This window comes from Bombus huntii, chromosome 1 (assembly GCF_024542735.1).
Source record: "Bombus huntii isolate Logan2020A chromosome 1, iyBomHunt1.1, whole genome shotgun sequence".
NCBI classification, from domain to species: domain Eukaryota; kingdom Metazoa; phylum Arthropoda; class Insecta; order Hymenoptera; family Apidae; genus Bombus; species Bombus huntii.
This window is the reverse complement of record NC_066238.1, coordinates 19,907,555-19,930,034: the sequence shown is the minus strand read 5'-3', so window position 1 is coordinate 19,930,034 and position 22,480 is coordinate 19,907,555. Positions and strand designations below refer to the sequence as shown.

The 22,480-nt window shown below is 34.3% G+C and overlaps 2 protein-coding genes and 2 long non-coding RNA genes across 27 annotated transcripts; 2 read left to right on the top strand and 2 right to left on the bottom strand.

Annotated features, from left to right (window-relative positions):
• The first annotated feature begins 1,379 nt into the window (after positions 1 to 1,379).
• On the top strand, positions 1,380 to 12,014 carry LOC126870829 (transcriptional repressor p66-beta). Of its 23 annotated transcripts, none has more exons than XM_050628879.1 (10): positions 1,381 to 2,030; positions 4,278 to 4,302; positions 5,185 to 5,253; positions 5,666 to 5,949; positions 6,057 to 6,282; positions 6,352 to 6,658; positions 6,819 to 6,884; positions 7,161 to 7,594; positions 7,676 to 7,977; positions 8,057 to 12,014. In XM_050628879.1, the coding sequence occupies exons 1-10, from the start codon at positions 1,595 to 1,597 to the stop codon at positions 8,311 to 8,313; spliced, it is 2,406 nt and encodes an 801-aa protein (XP_050484836.1). In that variant the 5' UTR covers positions 1,381 to 1,594; the 3' UTR covers positions 8,314 to 12,014. The 23 variants fall into 23 exon arrangements, with proteins under 23 accessions (XP_050484883.1, XP_050484836.1, XP_050484891.1 ...); XM_050628889.1 differs by having other exon boundaries at positions 1,382 to 2,030; positions 5,669 to 5,949; XM_050628898.1 differs by having other exon boundaries at positions 1,383 to 2,030; positions 6,352 to 6,649.
• On the bottom strand, positions 3,400 to 3,796 carry LOC126870910 (uncharacterized). The gene is made up of 2 exons (XR_007691472.1): positions 3,656 to 3,796; positions 3,400 to 3,582 (listed from the first exon to the last, which is right to left on the bottom strand). It is a non-coding gene; the product is annotated as an uncharacterized LOC126870910 (long non-coding RNA).
• On the bottom strand, positions 11,932 to 21,261 carry LOC126870904 (uncharacterized). The gene is made up of 3 exons (XM_050629091.1): positions 20,906 to 21,261; positions 20,037 to 20,154; positions 11,932 to 14,076 (listed from the first exon to the last, which is right to left on the bottom strand). Exons 1-3 carry the CDS (start codon positions 21,053 to 21,055, stop codon positions 13,886 to 13,888), a joined length of 459 nt encoding a protein of 152 aa, XP_050485048.1. The 5' UTR covers positions 21,056 to 21,261; the 3' UTR covers positions 11,932 to 13,885.
• On the top strand, positions 14,528 to 20,010 carry LOC126870915 (uncharacterized). Of its 2 annotated transcripts, none has more exons than XR_007691474.1 (4): positions 14,528 to 15,112; positions 15,276 to 17,234; positions 17,354 to 17,785; positions 17,909 to 20,010. It is a non-coding gene; the product is annotated as an uncharacterized LOC126870915 (long non-coding RNA). The 2 variants fall into 2 exon arrangements; XR_007691473.1 differs by having other exon boundaries at positions 15,212 to 17,234.
• Positions 21,262 to 22,480: the final 1,219 nt, after the last annotated feature.

Below are 22,480 nucleotides of genomic sequence, written 5' to 3'. Positions count from 1 at the left end.
TGTCTATCCCACTCCTGTTGAGCGACATAGAATGATGATAAAGTAATTCGCATACAGTACGTTCCTTTTTGAAAATACGTACTTTTATTCCTCGATCCGTTTTGTAATCTGTTGCAGCGAAGTATGTGTATTTGTAAATACTCGTGTATTGCGCCTGTTGTCCTTCCGATCAAGCTACAACGCCAGCTTTTCCTATCATTCGTGACAGAAGAGTTCCCATCTTCGTGTTCCTGAAAGTGTACCTTTTTGCACTGAAAAGGTATATTTCGAGGAGAAGAACTGGAATTGGTCGTTGGAACATTTGTCACGAACGATTTGAGAATCGATTATTTGTAACGCAGCTGTAATTGTCCACGATCGTTAACGACTGCCCATTTGTGTTGTTCCTCATCTTTTTCTTTCGTACGTGGACTACATAACCTCCGAACAAGCATTTGTAACATACAAAACCGTTAATATCGTCGCGCAAAAGAAAAGAAAAACAAATATCAGTATTCTTTCAACTTCAACATCCCGTAGAATTGTACGCCGGTCTATGATTTATACACTACTTCTTTGATTATAGAAATCAAGTGTTTTCGCAAATATCAATCAATTTTTAAAAATGTATCGATCGATTAATAAATTGTGCATGGCATAAAGCGACTTGTGTTGTGTCTGCCTCTGTACCTATTGATATCTATCGATAATTGATAAGGAAAAGTAAAGTTAGAATTAAAAATTTGTATTTGAATAGCTTTTTACTTGTGATTAATATCATTTTTTATAATAATCTGTTATGAAATTTATTTTTTCTGGAAAGTTTCTCCCAATGAGAATGTAAGCTTTACAGCGTTACTTTTAATTTCTTATGATAGTTAATCCGATTATCATTTATCTGCTATTAGATGTTCCAATGTCAAATTCCAAGTAAACAGAAACATTTTCGTCAACCCTTTTTTCTCAAGTTCAAAGTATATAATTATGAGAATTTAAGTAAATATATATGGCGAAACTTATTCTTGATAATAGTATCGAAAAATAAATTTGCATTGTGCATTATCATGAATCATTAATTAATCATATTATTGTAAAGGTCAGAATCAAATTGGAAGTTTTTAAGAAATATTATATTTATAGTAACAATGGTTATAGTCATTTTATAATTAAATTTATTCATAAATTTGTTCCAATTCTTCTTGGTAATAAAAAAATATCTTTATAATAGGCATAAACTATCCATTGTTAACAAAAAGGAAGGATACATTCTATATATTTATTTTTACAATTTTTGTTTTGTCAAATCATCGTTTTTGTTTTGAATATTATCACACATTTATTTCATACGTCTTATACAATTACAAAAAATACAAGATAAGAATTATCTTATTATTAGAAACTGCCTATACTTCATAACTGCCTAGATTTAACAAGAATACAATCACACATCGTTCATAAAAAAAAAACAAGCGTGATCATCATCATACATAACGAGGCTTAATTCACACGGTCGGCGGCGTATTAAGTTGAACTCAGTTCGATTTGAAATGCCCTCCAATACTTGGTAGCTGTGGCTCGATTGGCGGTTACCGGTGTAAGTTCGAAAGAGAAGGGAATGCGCAGAAGCACGTGGATTTGTTTAGACGACTGTCAAGCCCCTTTCGTAGCGCATTTACAAAGTCCGTGGGGTGCTTCCGGTAAGCCCCGTAGCTGGCGGCGCTTTCCCGATAAACGATACCGGGGGCCAACGGGGGCGACAAGATCCACTGTCTACCTCCCTTCTCTCTTCCATTCTTCCCGCCCAACCGTACCACCGTCTCTCTACCCCTGGGTCCCCTCTTTACCCACGACGGCATTACACCTCCGATGCAGAGACAGAGACAGCGACAGGGGCAGGGGAGTGACGACGGCGACGATGCCCGGCGAAACGAGCGATGGAGGAGGGGAAGACATCAACGGCGGACAAGGCCGCCATATTGAATCACTCTCGTTAATTTTTGCGCAGAGGCGGTGTGAATTTTTTCTCCTTGCGCGGAAGGTAGCAGCTCAAGGTTGGTGTCTGGGATTCGCGTATCGTCACGAACGTTTTCGCGGTTACTGCTGACACGCGTCATCCCCTGTCCATTTAATCAGACTCTCTTCCTCTCTTTCTCTGTGTATACGTACATATTTTGTTTTCGTGTTTGTTACAACACGGAGCTGGTTCAGCCACAGTTTAGAGGAAGCCGCGAGGGACATGGTTAAAACAATGCGCGGGTACGCCAGACGAAAAAGATTCACGAAAACATGCGGAAATCGCGCGTGTATGATCGCGAGGCGGTGAAGTGTGCTCGTGATAGGGAGGGACACTCAAGAGAAGTGAAGTGTATGCGTACACTGACTGCGGTATGTCGTGTGCGCCATGTCATTGTACGTAAGCGATAGTATAGAGTAATATATCGTAGTGGAGTGGAGTGAAGTGGAGTGGAAAGCGACCAGACCGCCTTGCCTGCCTAACTGTCTACCTAACAGCGTGCCTCTGTACCTGCTGCTTCTCTTGGTTGTCATCTTTGCCTGCTGCCTATCTACACTAGCCTCTACCTGTCTGATTGTGCCCCATTTGTACGTCCGTTTTATGTCCAAGAGTCGACTGACTTTGCATGTCAAGTCGATTTACACAAATTCGGATCAACCTTTTCATTGACCTCCTCTCAGGTACGTTGGTGCCTTCCTGAACGCGAGAGGCGTAGGCGTATGTGTGGGGGTCAAAATACTCCGTGCATTCGTTCCTTCGGAGAAGGTGCGATTATCAATGTAGTAGCAAATATGTTGTGCACGCGGAAATATAAAGAGTCGCGTGTCGCCGTTGTCGTGCGAGCTGGCGTCACACGTCGCCAGTCAGCGTTCGTGTATGCCTCGTTCGACACTCAGCCACCGATATTTTCAACTGCACGCCTGATTAACGCTAGAACTACCGACGATTAAAATACGAAATTTCTACCAAATAAAATTAAAGCGAAATTATACAATCAAAATAAAGACGGAATAACGGTATAACGGAAATAAAAAAATGCATCCCCATATACTTTATTAAAAATTACAAAAAGTTTCTAAAAATGCATCATTGTAAATTTATAAAATTTACGAAGAATTACGAATTTTGACAACTGTGGTACTTCTAGCGTTAACTATCATTGAATGATTCAAACTTTTTTCCTTAGAATAATGAATTCCAATATTTTTATTGATAATGTAATGTTAGAATAATATATTCAGAATAGAAACATGGGACATCGAAGTACTGTTACATGATCATGTAGCTTTTTCTATTTTTACGGTTACTTTTCTAATCGTTTGCACGTGAGCTTGGTTAAATACAAGCGATAAAATATAGTTCCTGTTGTAATTAGTTCGTTTTTAAGTAATTTACACGAAGACAAAATTAGAGTGCCGATTTATTATGACGGTGGAATACATTTATTAGGTTAAGTCAAAGAAAGTCAAAGATTGTCGTAGGTCGCTTTAAAATTCACACATTGCACTTGTTTCATAGTTTTCAATTACAACATATGAAAACAAAATACAATTGAAAAGAATATGGACAATTTTTATAACGATTCATAACTGGAAATTAAAAAAAATATAATTATATTACATTTGTCGACAAAAATCAAATATCAATGCAATTATATATTACTTATTCTTCATTTATTATTTCCCCATTAGTAAAACAGTAATGTCATAAAACATGAATGAAAAATGTTGACATAAATTCTCGAGTTTAGAGATCCTTACACCGTCACGTGATCTGGAAAGTGTGCAAGGCGGGAGATCCGAGAGAAACTCCGTGAACTAGTTAATTCTTTGGCCATTAAGACAATCTAAAATCACATTCGCATAAGATACCACCATTTAAAAGAGACCTTCTTATTTATAGAAGCAATCATCAAATATCTCTCCGTTTAGAATCACATCAAAAACTGTGGAATAAAACATATAGATAATAGATCGTATTACCTAGAGGTCGCGCTTGGTTTCTTGATACAATAGTAATTACGAGATGCGTGGACGATATGAAATACGTTGCAAAAACATTGCAACTCCTTCGTCCCTCTGGTCGGCAAGGCCGGCAGTGGGGACTCCGTCGAAAAATCGATTTCCCGTAGGGCATAAGGGTGCGAGGGAGGAGTGAGGGAAAGGGAGAGAAGTACGGAGACGAAATTCGGGAAAATCCGCAGAGAGAGAGAAACGAGTGAGAGAGAGAGAGATTTGTAGGGAAGGGAGTACGGAGGAAAAGAGAAAGAGAGATTGGTTTCTAGCCCGTTCCCGATGCCGTTCGTGTGGGTGAGTGGCTGACTCGTGTGGTAGGGGGTAGAGAGACCCGGGACAGGGGAGTGAGGGGAGAAATAATTAATGTGCGACCGTACCTCTCCCCTCGCAGTACTGGGCACCCTTCTCCCCCTTCCACAGTCTTGTACCGCTACGCTTAGCTGCCATTGTGCCGAGACGCCACTTCCGAAGCATCAAATTCAATTCTTCGATTTTCGTCACCGCCATCAAATTCTTCCTTCCGAGATACAAGTTTTCGGTAAAGAAAGATTGAAAGGAAAGGGCACGCAGTGTATAGTGCTGCCGGCAGCCTCAGCAAAGCGCGCCAATATCCTCGTGCACGATCTCGAACCACCGATATATTCCCTTTGAACGTCTTTGAATACCACGAGAGGTTAGGTTAGAACATTTGCTTCCGTGGATATCGGCCGATCGCCTTGCAAACCGAACACGATCTTTTTATCAACCGTTTTAAGTACCGCGAAATTAATCGCGTTACCGGTGGTGCTCTACTGTGGTGTTGTGATTGCGTCCTTTGCAAGCGGAGACGCAACTTGCCTTTGAAATAAAAAGAGGGAAGAGCAGAGAACCACGATGCTCCGGTGCATATGAAACGGAATGGTCGAACGGAAATTTTTGGTAACCCAGTTATTTTTATTCCGCGCTGTGAATCTTTTTCTATGAGCTTTGAAATCATTTCGGTATCATGAAACGCTCTGTCTCATTACTTTCGTAGTCTCATCTTGTCCTTTGTAATGTTTTTTTTTTATTCTTTTTTTCTAGTCCTTTGTAAGTGTATACGCATTCGTCGTGTGTGTCGTTATTGTTACAGAATCGATCGAATCGAAACGAACCACATAAATCGTGTTATAAATAAGCACTTGTGTGTTTTTGTAGAGTTGCTGAATTTGAAAGAATGGAAGCCATGGATTTGGACGGGGATGCGGTTGTTGACTTGAGTGTTAGGTAAATTGAAAGAAACTTCGACTTTTTCCCTCTCTTTTTTTTAAATTTTGTGTTGGTTGATTATAATGTTGTATATTGATACAGGGTTGAGAACTATGTCAGTATTAAGTTGCTGTTGTTTACGTCATTCTGATTACGGAATAAGGCTACTGTTTTACATTATAGTTATGAAAACTGGATGTTAATAATGCATTGTAATATTTTATGATAACATACCTTTTAAAGAAAACAAGTTCTTATCACTAATGTAAAATAGAAGTTCTTACATAAAAGTAGATTATTCTTTTTTCAAATGAAATTCTTTACAGTCCTCATTCTTTATTTGATATATATAGTTTTATTTTTTTTTTTTTATTACATTATAAAATTTATCATAATATCAGTTTTGTCACTAAGTAATGTGTGTTTTCAGCAGCAGTAGCAGGAGAAATTCTCCATCGATAACTGTTAACTCTGGTGACGTAGGAGTTCCATTAGATTTAGGTGTCCACTTTTCTTCAAGTCCTAATGTGGACAACAACATGCCAGAAGCACGTAATATTCAGAATGCAGCAAGAGGCATTTTGGCTCCCAAGTCTGGCGATGATAGGAAAACTCGTCGTAATCTTAGACCTAGAATTGAAATAAGTTATGCAGAAACTCCCGATGAACGTAGAATAAATGGTTATGTGAATGGAAATGCAGACAGCGATGAAGGTTAATTAGAAAAATAGTATAATTATTTATAATTTCAGTACTATGCCTAAATATATTCCTTTCTTACATAAGTATACCTAATAACATTAAAAACTTCTATCTATTAGGTGATATGCCTCCTTTGCCTCCAATAAAAGAATTATCATCGGATGAGTTGGCTGAACGTGAGAGAACACTTAGAAAGTTAAGAGAGGAACTTAGATCTGAGGAAATGAAATTGGTATTACTGAAAAAATTAAGGCAATCTCAGCAACTGAAAGAGAACATTGCTGCTGTCCCTAAAGTACCAAGTAAATTACCTCCACCAGTTACAGTACAACCAGCTCCTCATAGGTAATATTCTACTTGAATTTTGTTGCATACATGTATAATAAAACGTATGTTTACGTCCGATTATCGAAGTAACGTACCTGTTTCCAGTCATAGGACAGGCAAGGCACCACCACCTTTGCTTAGGGGACAACCTGCACCCAGTAGAAGCAGTAGTTTACATGCACCACCACCTGGAATGTTATTACCTCCCACAGTTGGACGAAGTTCTACTTCTAGTACTGGAATGCCACCTAACATGGTCATACCACAACCACCTCATCCTAGAGGCAGACCACCTAGTGCAACACCAAATGTGTCAAATTATCATGCACCTGCAGACAGAACTGAGAGGTCCACGAAAGATCCAACACCCACTCCAGCACATCAAGTAAGTAAGGTACAAAATATCATTTATTATTTTATATATATATAGAATTTTTATGAATAAATATTCAAAGTATTATACTTTATATGTATATATTATATTTTACAAATACTTGTTTACATTATTTGTGAACTATGTAAATAACCATAATTGTGTTTTTGTAAACACAAAGCTGCTTGTTGGACCTCAAGAAAATAAAACCACCGCATCCTTAAGCACACCTGTGATTTCAGAGCAGGTATATCCACTAGTCAAAGTATATGTTTAGTCTCTTGTCAATCTAACTTTTTATTAAATATTGTGTCGACTTTCTGTTGTCTTCCTAACAGTCACAGCATTTTGTGTTTCTATATTTAATCCACTTACACTTCCATTTTCCTTCCTGTCTCTTCTTTTCTTTTTGTTTCTGTATTTCTTGTAACATTAATATTTTATTTTATAGAGAATTTACAATCGAATTTATTAAAGACCTTGTCTTTTTCTATAAATCTAATGTTTATTTTTAAAACCACAGGAAAGACCAAGGGATGATAATCAGACACCTGCACAACGTCAGGCTGCTGCTAAATTGGCTTTAAGAAAACAACTCGAAAAGACCTTGTTACAAATACCGCCTCCGAAACCTCCGCCACCGGAGATGCACTTCGTGCCAAATCCGTCTAATACGGAATTTATATACTTGGTGGGTCTGGAGCATGTAGTTGATTTTATCACTAAAGAACCAGCTATTCCACCACCTCCAGAACCGTTTGAGTGTACTCAATGTAAAACGGATTTCACACCAGTGTGGAAATGGGAAAAGCCTGTGACTGGTGGTAAAAAGGAAGGTCCAAGAGGGCAACATGCAACTTTCCAAAGACCTCCAGCAGGTCGTGATCCTCGAGTTATATGCGAACATTGTGTAACGACCAATGTTAAAAAGGCTCTTAAAGCAGAGCATACTAATCGGTTGGTAAACTTTAAATTTACAAAATAGAAATTTAATGATATATCTTATTAAGATGATTAACACGATGTATGTATTTAAAGGTTAAAAACAGCATTTGTAAAAGCACTGCAGCAGGAACAAGAAATAGAGCAAAGGTTGGCGCAAGCAGCGTGCCCTAGCCCAGACCCACCAGCTCCTAAACCAGTTCCTAAAGCAGCTACTCCTACGAGAAGAGTAGCAACACCGCCAGCCCCTCCACCGCAAGTTCCACCGGCACCGACACTAGCACCAACTCCACCAGCACCCAAGTTACAAGAGCATCCTCTTGTTAAATTGGCAGAAAGCGGAAAATTCAGCCCACATCACGCTGCTGCGGCTGCCTTACAACAACAGTTGCTCAGAGGTAATTTCCAAATACTTTCGTGTTGAAAAATTTACATGTCGCGTGTTAAAAATAAAAATGTGGTCAAACCTATTTTCAGAACTGGCAAAAAATCCTGTACCAGGCCTGCCACCTCATCAACCTCTTCCTGCTCACATGATGCCACCATTTACCTCGATATTATATCCCTACCAAATAGCAATGGCGCAAGCTGGCGGGAAAGGTCTCGCAGAATTACAACGACAAGCGGCAGACTTGCAACGCCAATATTTGCTTGATATGATTCCATCACAAGCATCTCAAGCACAGGGCAACCAGGCACCACCTCGAGCCCATCCACATAATTGGAAAACGTAACCGGACGCATTTAAAGATCGACCATTAAACACAAATAAATAAAACTGTGCAGAACTGTGTTAGAAAATATTGAGAAATAAGGATACTCGTATTCTTTTTCCATGATAATGTACTAAATGGAAATTTTTCAATGGAGTGTGATTGTTACACTTTCATGACAGTTTTAGAATAATGTACCGATCTGTGTACGATTGGTATCTTTATTTACAATATGAAGCTCAAACTTGGAACAATGGAACAAGATACTTCCTGTATTATTGTGAAAATGGAAGAATTTTAACCATCATTTTGTGGATATGCATTGACGTGTGAGTGTGAGTTTTGATTGTTGCCCGGGAGGTTCGATGTTTTGTCGTCTCGAACAAATCTAAACTTTCAGTTAATAATACACAAATGATAATTAGCGTAATTCCCTTGGTGATTTTCAAAGGGAGAGAGAGAATTAAATGTTCACGTTTAACTCAAAGGTCAACAATTAAAAAATTCTCTAATTGGTTTCTTCTAAGAGCAATATCTGTTATTTTGTTTTTCGTGCTACATTATGTTGGTACTAACAATATTGCAAAAGAATAATAGGTGAATGTCAATCAAAGTAAGTGCATAATAACTTGGACGCACATAAATGAATATAATTGCTTCAATTATTACATTATATATATTGTATCTACATAAAGAACCAAGTGGACATTTATAAGGCACTAAAGACAGTACTAAGTGTTACATGATCATAAAAAAAAATTGGTTGATCCACAATAGTAGACATAATCGGAGAGGAAGAGAGCGAACGAACGAGCGAGAGAGGGAAAGAAAGAAAGTGAGAATGAGAAAGTGAACACGTATAAGTACGTGAGGTAAAGTAAAATTGAGAAGAAAATGGGATCTTTTTTAGACCCTTGATATATTATAGTTAAGCCAACCTTTGTCGCTGGTTTGAATAATTTTTTTAACCATCAGCGGTACCTGTGCTATGTGTATATCTCTTTATTTTCTTCAAACTGTGAGTATTTTTAAGACAATTATAATAATTACGAAAGAAAAAAGTGCGAGAGCAAGAGCGAATGAGAGAGAAAGTTGTAGATTACTGATGAGAGAAAACGAAAAAGAAACAAACAATCTTTATAAAAAAAATGTGTGTCACTGATATTGCGAAAAAAACGAATGTGGGTGTGATAGCGATGTTTTCCGTTTTTTTCTTTTTTTATTTTTCTTTTTTTGTCGTTATTACGGAAGAACAGAGAATGAGTATTCAACATGTTTAAAAGAATAGATAGAGTGACACGAATGTCATTCGCGCACAAATCGTAGGAATTTCGTGATAAGACTTTTTCAGGCTCATTTTGATGCAGGATGTATTTAAAAAAGGAAAAGTAAAAAAGTAAAAAAAAAGACGTGGAACGAAGAAGAATATATAAAAAAAATGGAGAAAAGAAAGAAAGAAAATCTATCGATTAAGATGTAAATTACTAATGATAGCGCGATTGATTTCATGTGTCACGTTGATGTAAAAGTATTTAATGAATTTAAACAGATCGTATGTATCCGAAGTTTTTCCTGAAGGAAGAAACAAAAGAAAAACGATTTATGTGGCAGATCGCCGAATTTTTATGAAATCCTCTCTTCTGAAAAAAAGAACAAAACGAAAAAAAAAGTTTATCTGCACATTAAAAAGAGAAAAAGAAAAAAGAAAGAAAGAACGAGTTTAACAAAGCAAAATCTCTCCGGCACACATCCCAAGCAATACTTATTACCACTTCCACTTTTAAATAATCTGATTTTTCATTGATTACCGGCTAATTAACCGATCTTGGTCACAATTTCCGAATCACTAAATATATAGTTAACTGTAGTCTTGATATTTCTCGGTATATGATACAAGTTAATAAACTAAAAATAGCATAATCAATCTCTCTTTGTACTACGTGATAGATTTTGAACTCATACTTGATATACATGTACACCGTAATAAGTCTATCGATCGCATAATAGATCAAGATCTGTGTTTTTTGTGTAAGAAGAATCGAAGTAATGTCATTGTTGTCAATTGTCATTTTTGCCAGGACGCTACCGCTGTCATTCTCTTGATCGTAAACAAAAGAAAAAATAGACAAAAAAAAAAAATGAAAAAGAAATGTAGAAACGAAAAAAAGCGGAGTATTTCATCGTTACGATCACACATATGAAGCGAGGGAGTGCATGGTATCTTAACGCACAAGAATCATATACAATCGATATATCTTAATTTAATTATTGTATCTTATTAATTATTTGTAACATACATCTATGTCTTCACCTTCTTAATTTCATAAATTTTACATTAAGTTAAAAATACATTAAGTTAAAAATAGTGAGAATATTTTAACCCTAAATTGGCATCGTTGGGCCTTACTTTGGGTAACCTATGACGGAAAGGTTTTGAGTTAAGTTATTTAATTTCAAAATACATCATTATAGTATTTGTAAGACACTTTATTGTAAAGTATGTTTGCTTTAGTTTATATTCTGTATATTGTGTGATAAATATAATTAGTTTATCGCACAAGATGCAAAATATCAAAGAAAATTGATTACATTAGCATTTAATAATTTACCTTAAATGTTTGGACCAAACGATATTTGTATATAAAGGATTATTTCTAAATTTATTGCTATTATCATATTATGTATATACCAGATATCTGCGTTTTGTTACCAACCTCCCTTTCTTCAACAAATGTATAATTGTTCCATTAAGAAAAAAGAAACAGAATAAAAGAAAAAGTGAAGATGCATGCAGCATCGTCAATCTCATGACTGCCGAAATCGCGTAAGACGTTTCGCGTGATCGACGATTTATCAGATTGATCGTCGATTACGATTGCTTTGAATTTTACGCGATAGTGGGAGAACGTTCAAAATAATTACATTGCATTTTTTCACATGGTAACGCGAAACGAGTGTTCGAAAAGAAAAGAACGAATAACGCAAACAACAAAAGAAAAATGAAAATGAAAAAGCAACTAATACGTTTCTTCCTATCTTCCTTTCTAGTCTTGTCTTTCACCTCTGTGTGGTGCTGATTTAAGAATTGAAAGTACTCTGTAGTACGAAAGTATAATTTTATATTCTAAACAGGAAAGAAGAAAATGGAAAAAATGAGGAAAAAATGGAAACAAATTTTTTTCGCTTCGAGAAGAATACGAAAAAACAAATGAAGGAAAAAAACACATATACTGCATTTGCAGGGCGGTAGTGTAAAATATATGGAATAAGAAACAACAAAGAAAACGAAACGAATCCAAGTTTCGATCTGATATATAGGTAAAGCAATATAGAACTTCGAACATCGCGGAATAGTATTCTATATAAGGTATTTGGAACAGAAAATAAAATGTGTAAACGAAAACGAGGTCCGATATTTCGTGGGGACACAGAAAACACGCTGAAATGATTCGAAAAAGAACATGTGAAAACGGAAAATACAAATTAAGAATGTACAAAATGGTTTGTTAGGCACATTATTAAATTTATTACGTCTAAAGATAGAAAAGAAGAGAAATGAAACTGAATTCAAATGATTGTATCTTTTAAGTCTGACTACCTGATGAGAATCTCTGCCCCCACAATTTATAGGATTAGTAGTTTTAACAAAAAAAAAAAAAAAAAAAAGTACAGATTACCGAATACTCTGGAGACTACACGAATAAAGCTTATCAATGATTGTATCTCGAGTGATGATTTATTATTTGTACTCTCGAAAAACGTTGTCAGCTTTTAATGTTACATGTAAAAGAAAAAAATGAATGAAAAAAAACAAAGTGAAAACAAATCCGTCGAAGAGAAGAATTTTCTCGAAGCAAGTGTTTGTGTCATTTTCGTGCGTTTCGAATCTCGACGAGACACTTTTGTAAATGTGTAACTTATCGAACCGTCTGTGTTACTTCTTGTCTATCGCTTGGACAGTAATTCGCGTAACTCGAACACGTTTTCGATAATCGTTAAGATACCTATAAAGCGGCGGATTAAATGGCCTGCGATCGTTTAGTCTTTAGGAGGTACCATTAATTTTTTACTATGTTTGTACATTGATCTATGAACGCTCAAGAATTTCGTCATTACAAACTCTAATACTCCTTTTGTTCTTATTATCTTTTTTTTTATTGATTCTTTTTTCTCTGTACACGGACACGTTTTCTCATCGTTGAGCCTTAGTACAAAGATATCGGACGATGTAATGGTTCCCTTTCCGTTGTTACACTCTCCTCTGCAATGAATCCGCTATGTTGCTTTTCCTCTTCATACGCCGTCCCGCAAATGAAAACGAAGCATGCGTTTTTTAGCCATGTTCTAGCACGAGTTCAGGTACGATTTTATCGCTGCGTCTCGTTTCTCGCGCTGCCCTGGCCGGTACGAAATGTAACGTGGCAAAAAATTGAAACTGGGGACCAGTTTAGCAAGTCGAAAGATAAGCGCTATATTTAGAAACTCGGCGTAAAACTTTCAACTTATGCAAGAATACGATACCGATTTAGTTAGCCTACGCGAACTTGCCTTCTTTCCTGGTGCGTTACTATTTTCTACGAATTCCTTTTCCTGCTTTGTATCCTAGTGTGATTATAGTATATATTTAGTCATGATATATAGTACATATCGCTGCAGAGAGATGTATCTTCGTTTGTCACAATCTCTCTCTTTCTCTCTTATTTCTGGTTCAAAGTTTAGAAAGTATTACCATTTACGTACAGTGGTTGGCAAAAGTATTACAATAGTTGTCATGAAAAATTTTTATGGATATATTAGGTGCGTTATACGAAATTTGTCAAAACTGGTAGCACTGTAATGAGATATGATTATTGCGAATCTATTGGTAAAATTTGGAACCAATTTGAAAATTTATATAGAACTTACAAGATACACCAAAATAATTAAACAATTAGTTATTTATTATATTATTAAGCTACAATATTTTGTGGGATTATGTTCATAACATTTGAGGAAAGGAAAAATATGATCCCTATTTTTGCTGATTTTCTGACTAATATTATGAATAATAGATTGTTTAATTACTTTGGTATATTTTTAACTTGTATATACATTTTTAAATTCCAAATTTTATTAATATAATCATAATTGTCGTATCATCTGATTATTAGACTACGGATTTTTATACAGATCCGTATTTTTACAAATCTAATTAAAGAAATGATATTTAAGTAGGAATTTTCATCTTTCAATTATTGTATATTATAATAAGTATACTTTGTTTTATAGCAACTATACTAACTAAATGATAGTTTTATAATAACTATACTTTGAATATGTTGCATGTCATATGCATCTCGTGCGTTTTTGCAATTTTAAATTTTCTATAAATGAATAAAAATTCGCATCCTACTCATTACAGTGCTAATGAAATTTCAAATTCTTTTGTATTGCGCGCATAATGTATTCATGAAGAGTCTCTATAAGTGTTCAATTATCTTCACGAGCCACTGTATAATGATTTATCCTGTTTTCTTATATTTCGTAGAATCATTATTTTGTTTCAATTGAAACGCGGGAAACTAGGATTCATCAAGATATAGAGAAACAAATATTAATTTTGCTTCTCTTCATTGAACTCGACCAGACATTTCTTAAAGTGTTTTGAGCAAAACGGATACAACGTCGGATGGTCGCAGGTTCGACAGGCCGCCGCGAGATGTGAACAGCATCGCAAGCTTTCACGACAACAGGATGCCCATAACTCAGGACCAGCTGCGGCGCAATTGTAGCAGTAACAGTCACCTGGAAAACGCAAAAAGAATTAATTGACCCATAGATGAAATTTGTGAATCGTTTATTTATAATCGGTACTCTTATCGATCTAATAAATTATATGAAAATAAGATATAAACTATTAAACAAATTAGTAATTGCATGAAGCCAATTACGTGAATTACCGATAATGGCAATGAACTCCAGATCACGATGCTTTAGATTCAAACTCCATGGATAGCGTAAAATGGTAACTTTGATTATGTTTACTTTTTGACAATCTGATCCAATTGAATCATTGGAAAATTTAATTATTCGACATCCTTTATCTAGATTTCTTAATACGATGGGAAAATCATAGTAGAGTAAGTCGACATTTTGAGAATTTAAATACAATCACGTATTTCAACCTATCATTACTGCAATTCATCTACACTTTCATAATTAAGTGAGTTATAACCTTTTTCTCTGCTACAACATATTTTCATGACCTTAAAATTAATAACGAGTTGACTAATACCACTATGATTTATTACATTCATTTATTACACGTTACTTAATCTTACATTTATTGATTTTACATATTACTATCAAAAATGGTACTACATAGTGTTTTAATATTTTGAAATAGGTCCTCTTTGATAGTTATTCGACTTTTCTATCTGCCTCTTCATCTCGATTGCAATTCCATTACCTACGCAACGCACTTGCATCACGAGACACTTGACTCTTTACGTTAAATAAGCGTAACGCGAAAGGGGGAACAGAGGAACAGAAGCAAAGCGTATCGCGTATCATATATGCCGCACGTGTGTATTTTTCATGTAGTAACTGGTTCAGAATTGAGACAAATCGTTGTTCTTTTAGATACGACTAGTTCGATAATAGAACATTGCTTTTTATTCTGTCATAATAGTATCAGTTTATGATTCAACTTCCTACATTTTTTACAATCTGCATTGCCTATTTTCTAAAATAAAATAATTTCTAATCATTATTTATAGTAAAAAGTAATTCAAATGAATTAAAAAATTAATATAGATATATATGCGGAAAAATTAAAGAGGTTTGATCCATTTATATATGAATGCAAATTTTAGTGAGGAAATTCAAGGTATACTGTCATCAGTAGTAATTCTATCTTCGATTAATTTTCCATTTTTAGGTTAGTAAAAATTCTATATTAGACTAATTTTTAACTAAAGGACTTCTACTTTTATCTGCACTAGGTAATTAAAATTAAGACTAATTTTATTAAGGTAAGTTTTTTTTAATATCTGCATATATACAATTTACCATTCAATGGTAATGAACGTGATTATGACGGCTTAGGTTGACTTAAATGTAAATACACACAATGGTATACTACAATAACATTGTTTAGCTGTTATGCAGAAAATGAAATTTCTTCAGTCTTCCACGTACTTCGTAGGAATCCAGCAGATTTGTGGCCAGGTTGTTGGAGTGGTTTTTCAGTCGTTGTTGATACAATTTGCTGCGTCGTAACATAAGCTAACAGCTTAAATTATAGTTATATAATATCAGAGAAAAAATTCCCTCTTTGATAATACCAAGATTCTGGATCAGTTCTAGATACAGAGACGAGCAAAAGTGTAAACACGCTCCGCTGATTTTATGTAGAAGACGATAATACGACTAATTTTTCAAGTAATCGGTAAAGATTAGGTAACAGTAACTACAAGCTGCATCTGATTAACAAAATGTAATAGTTCATTTTCATTAACATTAATAATGTACAGAACATTTTACAAAAATGGATATCTCAAACCATGTTTACAGTTCTGCACTTTAATTACACTCGTCGAATTAAGGTTTCAACCTAGTATTTCGTCCACTTTCCTTTACTTTTTTTTAATGTTTTTAATTTACGAGGCATACTGTCAATTAAATTTTTAATTATTTGTGGTTCAATATTGTACCATTCCTGTTGTGTTCTTTCCCATAATTCATGAACACCTGAAGCTGGATTATTATATTTTGCCAGCCTTCTTTTCAAAATGGACCACAAATTTTCGATCGGATTCATATCCGGACTTTGTGCTGGCCACTTCATCACAGAAAAATTTTGATTTTCTAGCCAAGTTTTAACTATTTTTGCAGTATGCTTAGAATCCCCGTCTTGTTGAAATACTACTTCGCGTTCATTATATCCAATAGAATTAACTACAGAAGGTAAATTACTGTAGAATGGTCAAATAATGCTCTTTTCGTATTATACCATCGATTCGAACCAAGGGACCAACACCTCTGTGAGTAAAGCAACCCCAACACATAATTGAGCCACCTCCAAACTTCATAGTTTGTTTTATACCACCTGGTTGATCATTATTCTCGGACAAAGTCCAATACCAGGACCTTCTGTCGGATTCGAATCTGTTAATTCTTATTTCGTCACTCCATATAACTCTTTTCCAATCTTCGATCGTTCATTCTTTGTAGGTGTCAACAAATTGTTTTCGTAATTTAATATTTTTGTTTGAAAGAGCTGGTTTACTTTCTTTTTCCCGAAATAAGTCGCGGTCTACCGTTTTGTGAAGAATTTGGTGCACTAACATACTTTTTTCTTATTCTTGCAACTGTCGTATGACTGACACCACATTTCTCTGCAATTTGCCACAACGACAAATCTTTATCACACAAACAAATAATACTGTTCTTTTTATCTTCACTAAGTGGCTTCATCTTGGATCAAGCATATCAAACTAAAAAGTAATCTAACAATGGTGTGGTACAGTTGACTGTGAAACAATGGACAATCAGTGCTTATTGACAGTTTCGTTTCCCTGACATTTACATTCTATCATAAATGTTTCTGACGAAACGTGCAAAACTTTAAACATTGTTTCAAAACACAATTATTATAAAATATTCTGTACATTATTAATGTTAATGAAAATGAACTATTACATTTCGTTAATCAGATGTAGCTTGTAGTTACTATTACCTAATCTTTACGGGTCACTTGAAAAATTAGTCGTAGTATCGCCTTTTACATAAAATCAGCGGAGTGTGTTTACACTTTTGCTCATCACTGCATATACAGATTTAAATCTCAATTCTAATCTCGCAGTTTACATCTTCCTCAAAAGCAGCGAAGAGTGTGTTACAGCGTCACCTATGTGTGCATCTTTTCATCAAAAAAGAATACAGAATAGGAAAGAAAAGAGGTAAGGAGAAAAAACTTTATATTCAAAGAAAACAAGCATGTTGTTAATTTTTCGCAGTTGTGTACATTCTAACTGAGATGATTAGAAGGTTAAATCATTGTTGCTCTGATTGTCGAAAGGTGAAAGGAGTGACGCGAGATGGCACAAATGCTCGGCCGATACAAATTATTGCGGACGTTAGACGAGGTTTCCTCTTGGAAAAGAATCGCAAGGACACGTGTGGTAAAAGTAAACGTTCCTCTTGATTTTCTATTTTTGCACTGTCAGCTAGTTCTATGAAATTGGAATTTCCTTGGTCTAGAGATAATTCTAAGTATAACTAACGAACAAATTGAAATTTATTAAAATTGATCCCACATTCTCACATTGATTGCAGAATGTTATTCATCATCGATAAATTAGACACGTGTTTTTATTCAGTAGAATACGATTAAAGGCATTGATTCTTTGTTGTACAAGCAATTCTGATTTTTATGCATTTATGAGAAATTTTGAAGATGCAAAAATATACAGAGTGCATATCATATGCAAAAATATATTAAGTATCTAAGGTATAGATATACTCTTTACAACATCTATTAAGTACAATTTTTCTACATAAATCTTATTTTTTAAATTACACGTATAAAATATGAATTTACATAAATTCTGTAGTCTACAAATATTTCTTTCAGATGAAGTCCTACATTCTTCAGAAAAGAATTTACTTTTTGCAGACTATTTTGTTAATATTTCCTAGAGTCAATTTCACGTTAGACTGTAATAATCATAATTTCTACAAAATTGCAAATAATTTTAAGCAGAAAAATTCATAATATATAAGTAAAGTATTTTTATGGTGATGAGAGATTAGTGAAAGTACATCTTCAAACTTTCAAACGACTGTCCTCCTTCGTCATGAGGGTTAATATTATGCCCGCATCTTCAAAGCAAAAGTAGAAACGTTTCCAAAGTAGTTAAACATCACTCCGCGGAAAGTGATTTATCGCGTCTCGGTGAATCACCATCGTTATAGGAACTGAATTTCATCGAATTTCAATCGCTTTCTATTCGATTCACTGCAATCCAATGCTATCCATTTGATTCACGAAAGAATGTTCCCGAGCAATAATAATATGCAAACAATGTGCGTCTAGGAGTGGCGGTAATATATGTTTCGATTACGTTTAATAAAACCTTGCTAAGTAAATTATACAAGTGGTGTTAAAGTTGTTGTTAGTGAAAGTGTGCTGCCAGGCCGGTATCCAAGCCTTCAACCGCGAAGGGTTAATGTTACATTGCTTAAAATAATTAGAGCATCAGTTAGGGGAATGCTTTTATAAAGAAAATTAGGAACAATGATATACTATATAGAACATTTTTTATAAACTGGTTAGTTAAAAAAAAACAAAGGATATTGTTTGATAAAATTTTTGTAGGTATTATTTTCTGTTATTATTATTTTGTTATTATTATACATTATGTCTTTTTACATTGGCGTACATATGCAACAGTGTAATTGTACTATTTACACAAAACAACTAGCCTATTAAAAACAATGAATAGAGAATAAAAAGAGATTTCATTTAGTCAGAATCGCATCAAAATGATGCACCTGCATTTTTCAATTACAAGAATGTACATGATTGCACAATAAAAGATTAGTTTATGCCTCAAACACATTCTTCGTCATTTCCGTCAGTCATTAAACTTTCCTTAAGGCAGAAATTTACTACAAATATTATTTTACTTTTTTCGTTATGACCCCCCCCCCAAATGACCATAAACCTATATACGCTCACGTTCTCAAAGTAAAAGCAGAAATGTTTCCTAACCGGTGCGAGCATCATTCCTGGGAAAGTGATTTATTGCGCCACGATGAATACGGTTGAATGCGAAAAAAATCGAGAGACAACGTTCGATCCAACGCTCGATCCAACGCTGCGCCGGATCTAATTCGTAGATTAACGCTCTCGCGCGTTTGTGTGCATTTAACGTGGGCAAACAATGTCTGGGAGTGGCTATGTCAAGGTCAGAATCTCTATTATACATCGCGCATAGTGGTATATGTTTTTCCATAACAGTGATTACGCCGGCTTTGTTGGAATGCAAAGATGTATGCATGTATTGATTTTACATGCGTGTGTGTACAGTGGCCCAAGAAAGTATTCAGACATTTATAGAAAGCATTTATGAATATATCATATATTGAAATTTCATTACCACTGAAATGAGATTCGATTACAGATTACAGATTATGATTACATCGGTAAAATTTGAAACAAATCTGAAAATGTACATACATAGAAGCTACAAGATATTCAGTACCAGTGAACATTTCGCGAAGATCATAAATGTATTTAAACAGTCAGTCATCCACTATTAATCAGTAAATTGCAGATATTTATACAAGTTCATATCTTTGTGAACCTAATTAAACAGACGTAAAATAGGTACAGTTTGCCTTCACCGACTAAATATTATGTTGTTTATTTTGGATATTTTATATATTTTTGACTATCATATACATTCTGCAAATATACAACCTTCAAATTTTCTATAAATACTTAAACATTCGCAATCTACTAATATGTTACAAAATTTTGTGGGGCCATCTTTAACACTTATTATTTATTTAAGATGGCTATGCATGCTTTATATATACGTATTCATTTTTTATTGAAAATATACTTGCAATAAATGCCTTGTAACTTTTATATACATTTCAAATTGGTAAGTTCAAATACTTTCATGAGCAACTGTATACTGTATGTGTGTTTACGAGTGTACGTGCATAAAATTTTGGAATCCTTGGTCGATTACCTTCAGGACAGTCAACGGATCGTCTGGCCTCGGCTCTTCTGCATTCGAGACCCTCCTCGCCTTTCGGGCAAGACGTGTACAGCTCCTCGATCGAATTTTCACCGAATATTGCGTTAATCTGAAAGTTAATCGGATAGCTTTATCGCATCCGCAAAACTAGCAATGCGCGTTTTCTTTTTTAATTCTGAATTCTAGGAAATATCGAGAAAGATTTAACGTGTAATTATTTATGCTATTTGAAATATGTAATGTAATAATCTAATTCTATATAATTATTATTCAATTTAAAATAATAGAATAGTGATACAATTTCTTGTTTTGACTTTTAAATGTTTACAGTTTTGTGTTGAAAAAAGAGTTAGATAAAATATTTGTTAGAACAATGTCTATTGATTTCTGCGTGGCATCCTTGTGGTTATTGCAATTCGGAAACATGTAATCGTGAGTACATAAATATTCTTCGATTACAATTTTCGTTACGCAACGAGAAGTGTCGAGAAGTGCCGGCACTTTTATCAGCCTCGTCCTTAGCGTGTTTATTCAATGCGCATGCGTATTTTTGTTAATTAGAGTGCAAAAGTCAAGATTCAAAAACATTTCTAAATCTGAATTTTTAATTTTACTTTCTCTAAAAAAAAAAAAGGGGGAGAAAAATAATCACTCGACAAACAACATCACCGCGCCTGTCACTTGAGATTATACAATTTTTAAAAAATTACCTATCAAGAAAAAAAGAAAATAATGAAGAAGTTAATTATTATGATATGAAATAATGTAATCTGCTATACATCGCTTCTATTATTATTATTACATTATTTTATGAAGACAGATAAAATTAAACTATTAAAGTTTTAATGTTTAAATCTTACTCGTTTAAACGCTCCAGGCTTGGAGAACATTTTAACCAATTTTGCTAGCGCGTTCTCCTCCGTGACGGTGCTGACATTTTCCTCGTGACAGTGGCCAGCCAGTATCAAGAACAAGCAACAAAGTAGCAGCAACGCACCGCGAGAATACATCACGTTGTCATGGAAACACGCGCGACGAAAAAAAAAGCTCACACCTCGTCCTGGATAATTTAAAATCACAACTGGTGGTCAGGTGGCAGAGAAACGCACCGACAGTTTGACTTCTCCAGCGTATTTGCCTCCTGGAGGGGATATCCTACATTGCGGTACGAATACAAGATAGAGCCGAATCATAGCTAGTGATTAATAGCTAAAGCTCATATTCAAATTTGCTTCTGCAAATTAAAATAAATAGATTAATTATTTTATTAATTTTTATCGGTATTTATTTCCTTAACAAAGGATTGATACAGTTTACTTTTTACAATTTAATCTAATAAATAGACTGCAGTTTTTTTTGCATTTATGAAAAATGTGTAAGTGCAAAAATACAAAAAATGCATTAATATATAGAAATATAAAAAATATTCAAGGTGAAGTTGTCTTTTTTCTATTTATTTTTCACATACTGTGACATGCTTAGATGGCGCTTTTAATATTTGGATGTTTTTGTAATTTTTTTAAATTATAATTGGACATTATAGTTATACCTGCTACAGTATTTAATTTATCGATGTTAAAATTTTTTGATGGTCCTATGCATCTTGATTTTTTGTTTGTCTGAACCTTTTTGCACAATAATTTGATTCTTTATAATTTTATAATTTTTCATCAAGTGGGATAATTAGATAACTGCTACTTGTAAAATTTCATTAATATTACCTCAGTTATAAAGCATCAAAGAATATTTACACATACATACGTAAAATGCAAATTTCATGCACAAAAGTATCATACAAATATAAAATTTTTCTTTGTGTTACTATAATCAAATATTCAAGCAAAATATATATTTGGAAATGTATTGTATTCTATATTCGTATATAAAAAGAAAATGAAGACAATTTATGTAACACGCATGATAAAATATATTCGTATTAAATGAAAGAAAAGAAAACCGCGTTATATTGTGTGTCACATGGTATGATTCATGCGTACCATTCTCATAATGTTTTTATTCCCTAGGATCTAGGAGATATATTTGAATTAAAAAAATTTTGAATTAAAATGAAAAAAAAATAAAGAAGAATATACGTATTATAATTTCTATCATACATTCTACATATTTATGTATCTTTTATATAATATCATATATATTTATATTATAGGAATATATTTCTATTTGCTACGTCCACGAGAAAGTCGTGTATACATCAGCGGTCTGGTAACTTCCATGGTAGGAATAAGGCTTTAATGCAATAGTAGAGGAGAAATGAGAGAGTTCACACGCACAATACAGATATTGCACCACGCGGTCAAGTGCTGAAGGTATTCCATGCTAATCTATACAAGAATTTACAAAGTTAGACATCTACCTTGTTTGGTTTCACGTTACAAGAACCTATTTCATTGTACAATTCTGCGGAATACTTTTCT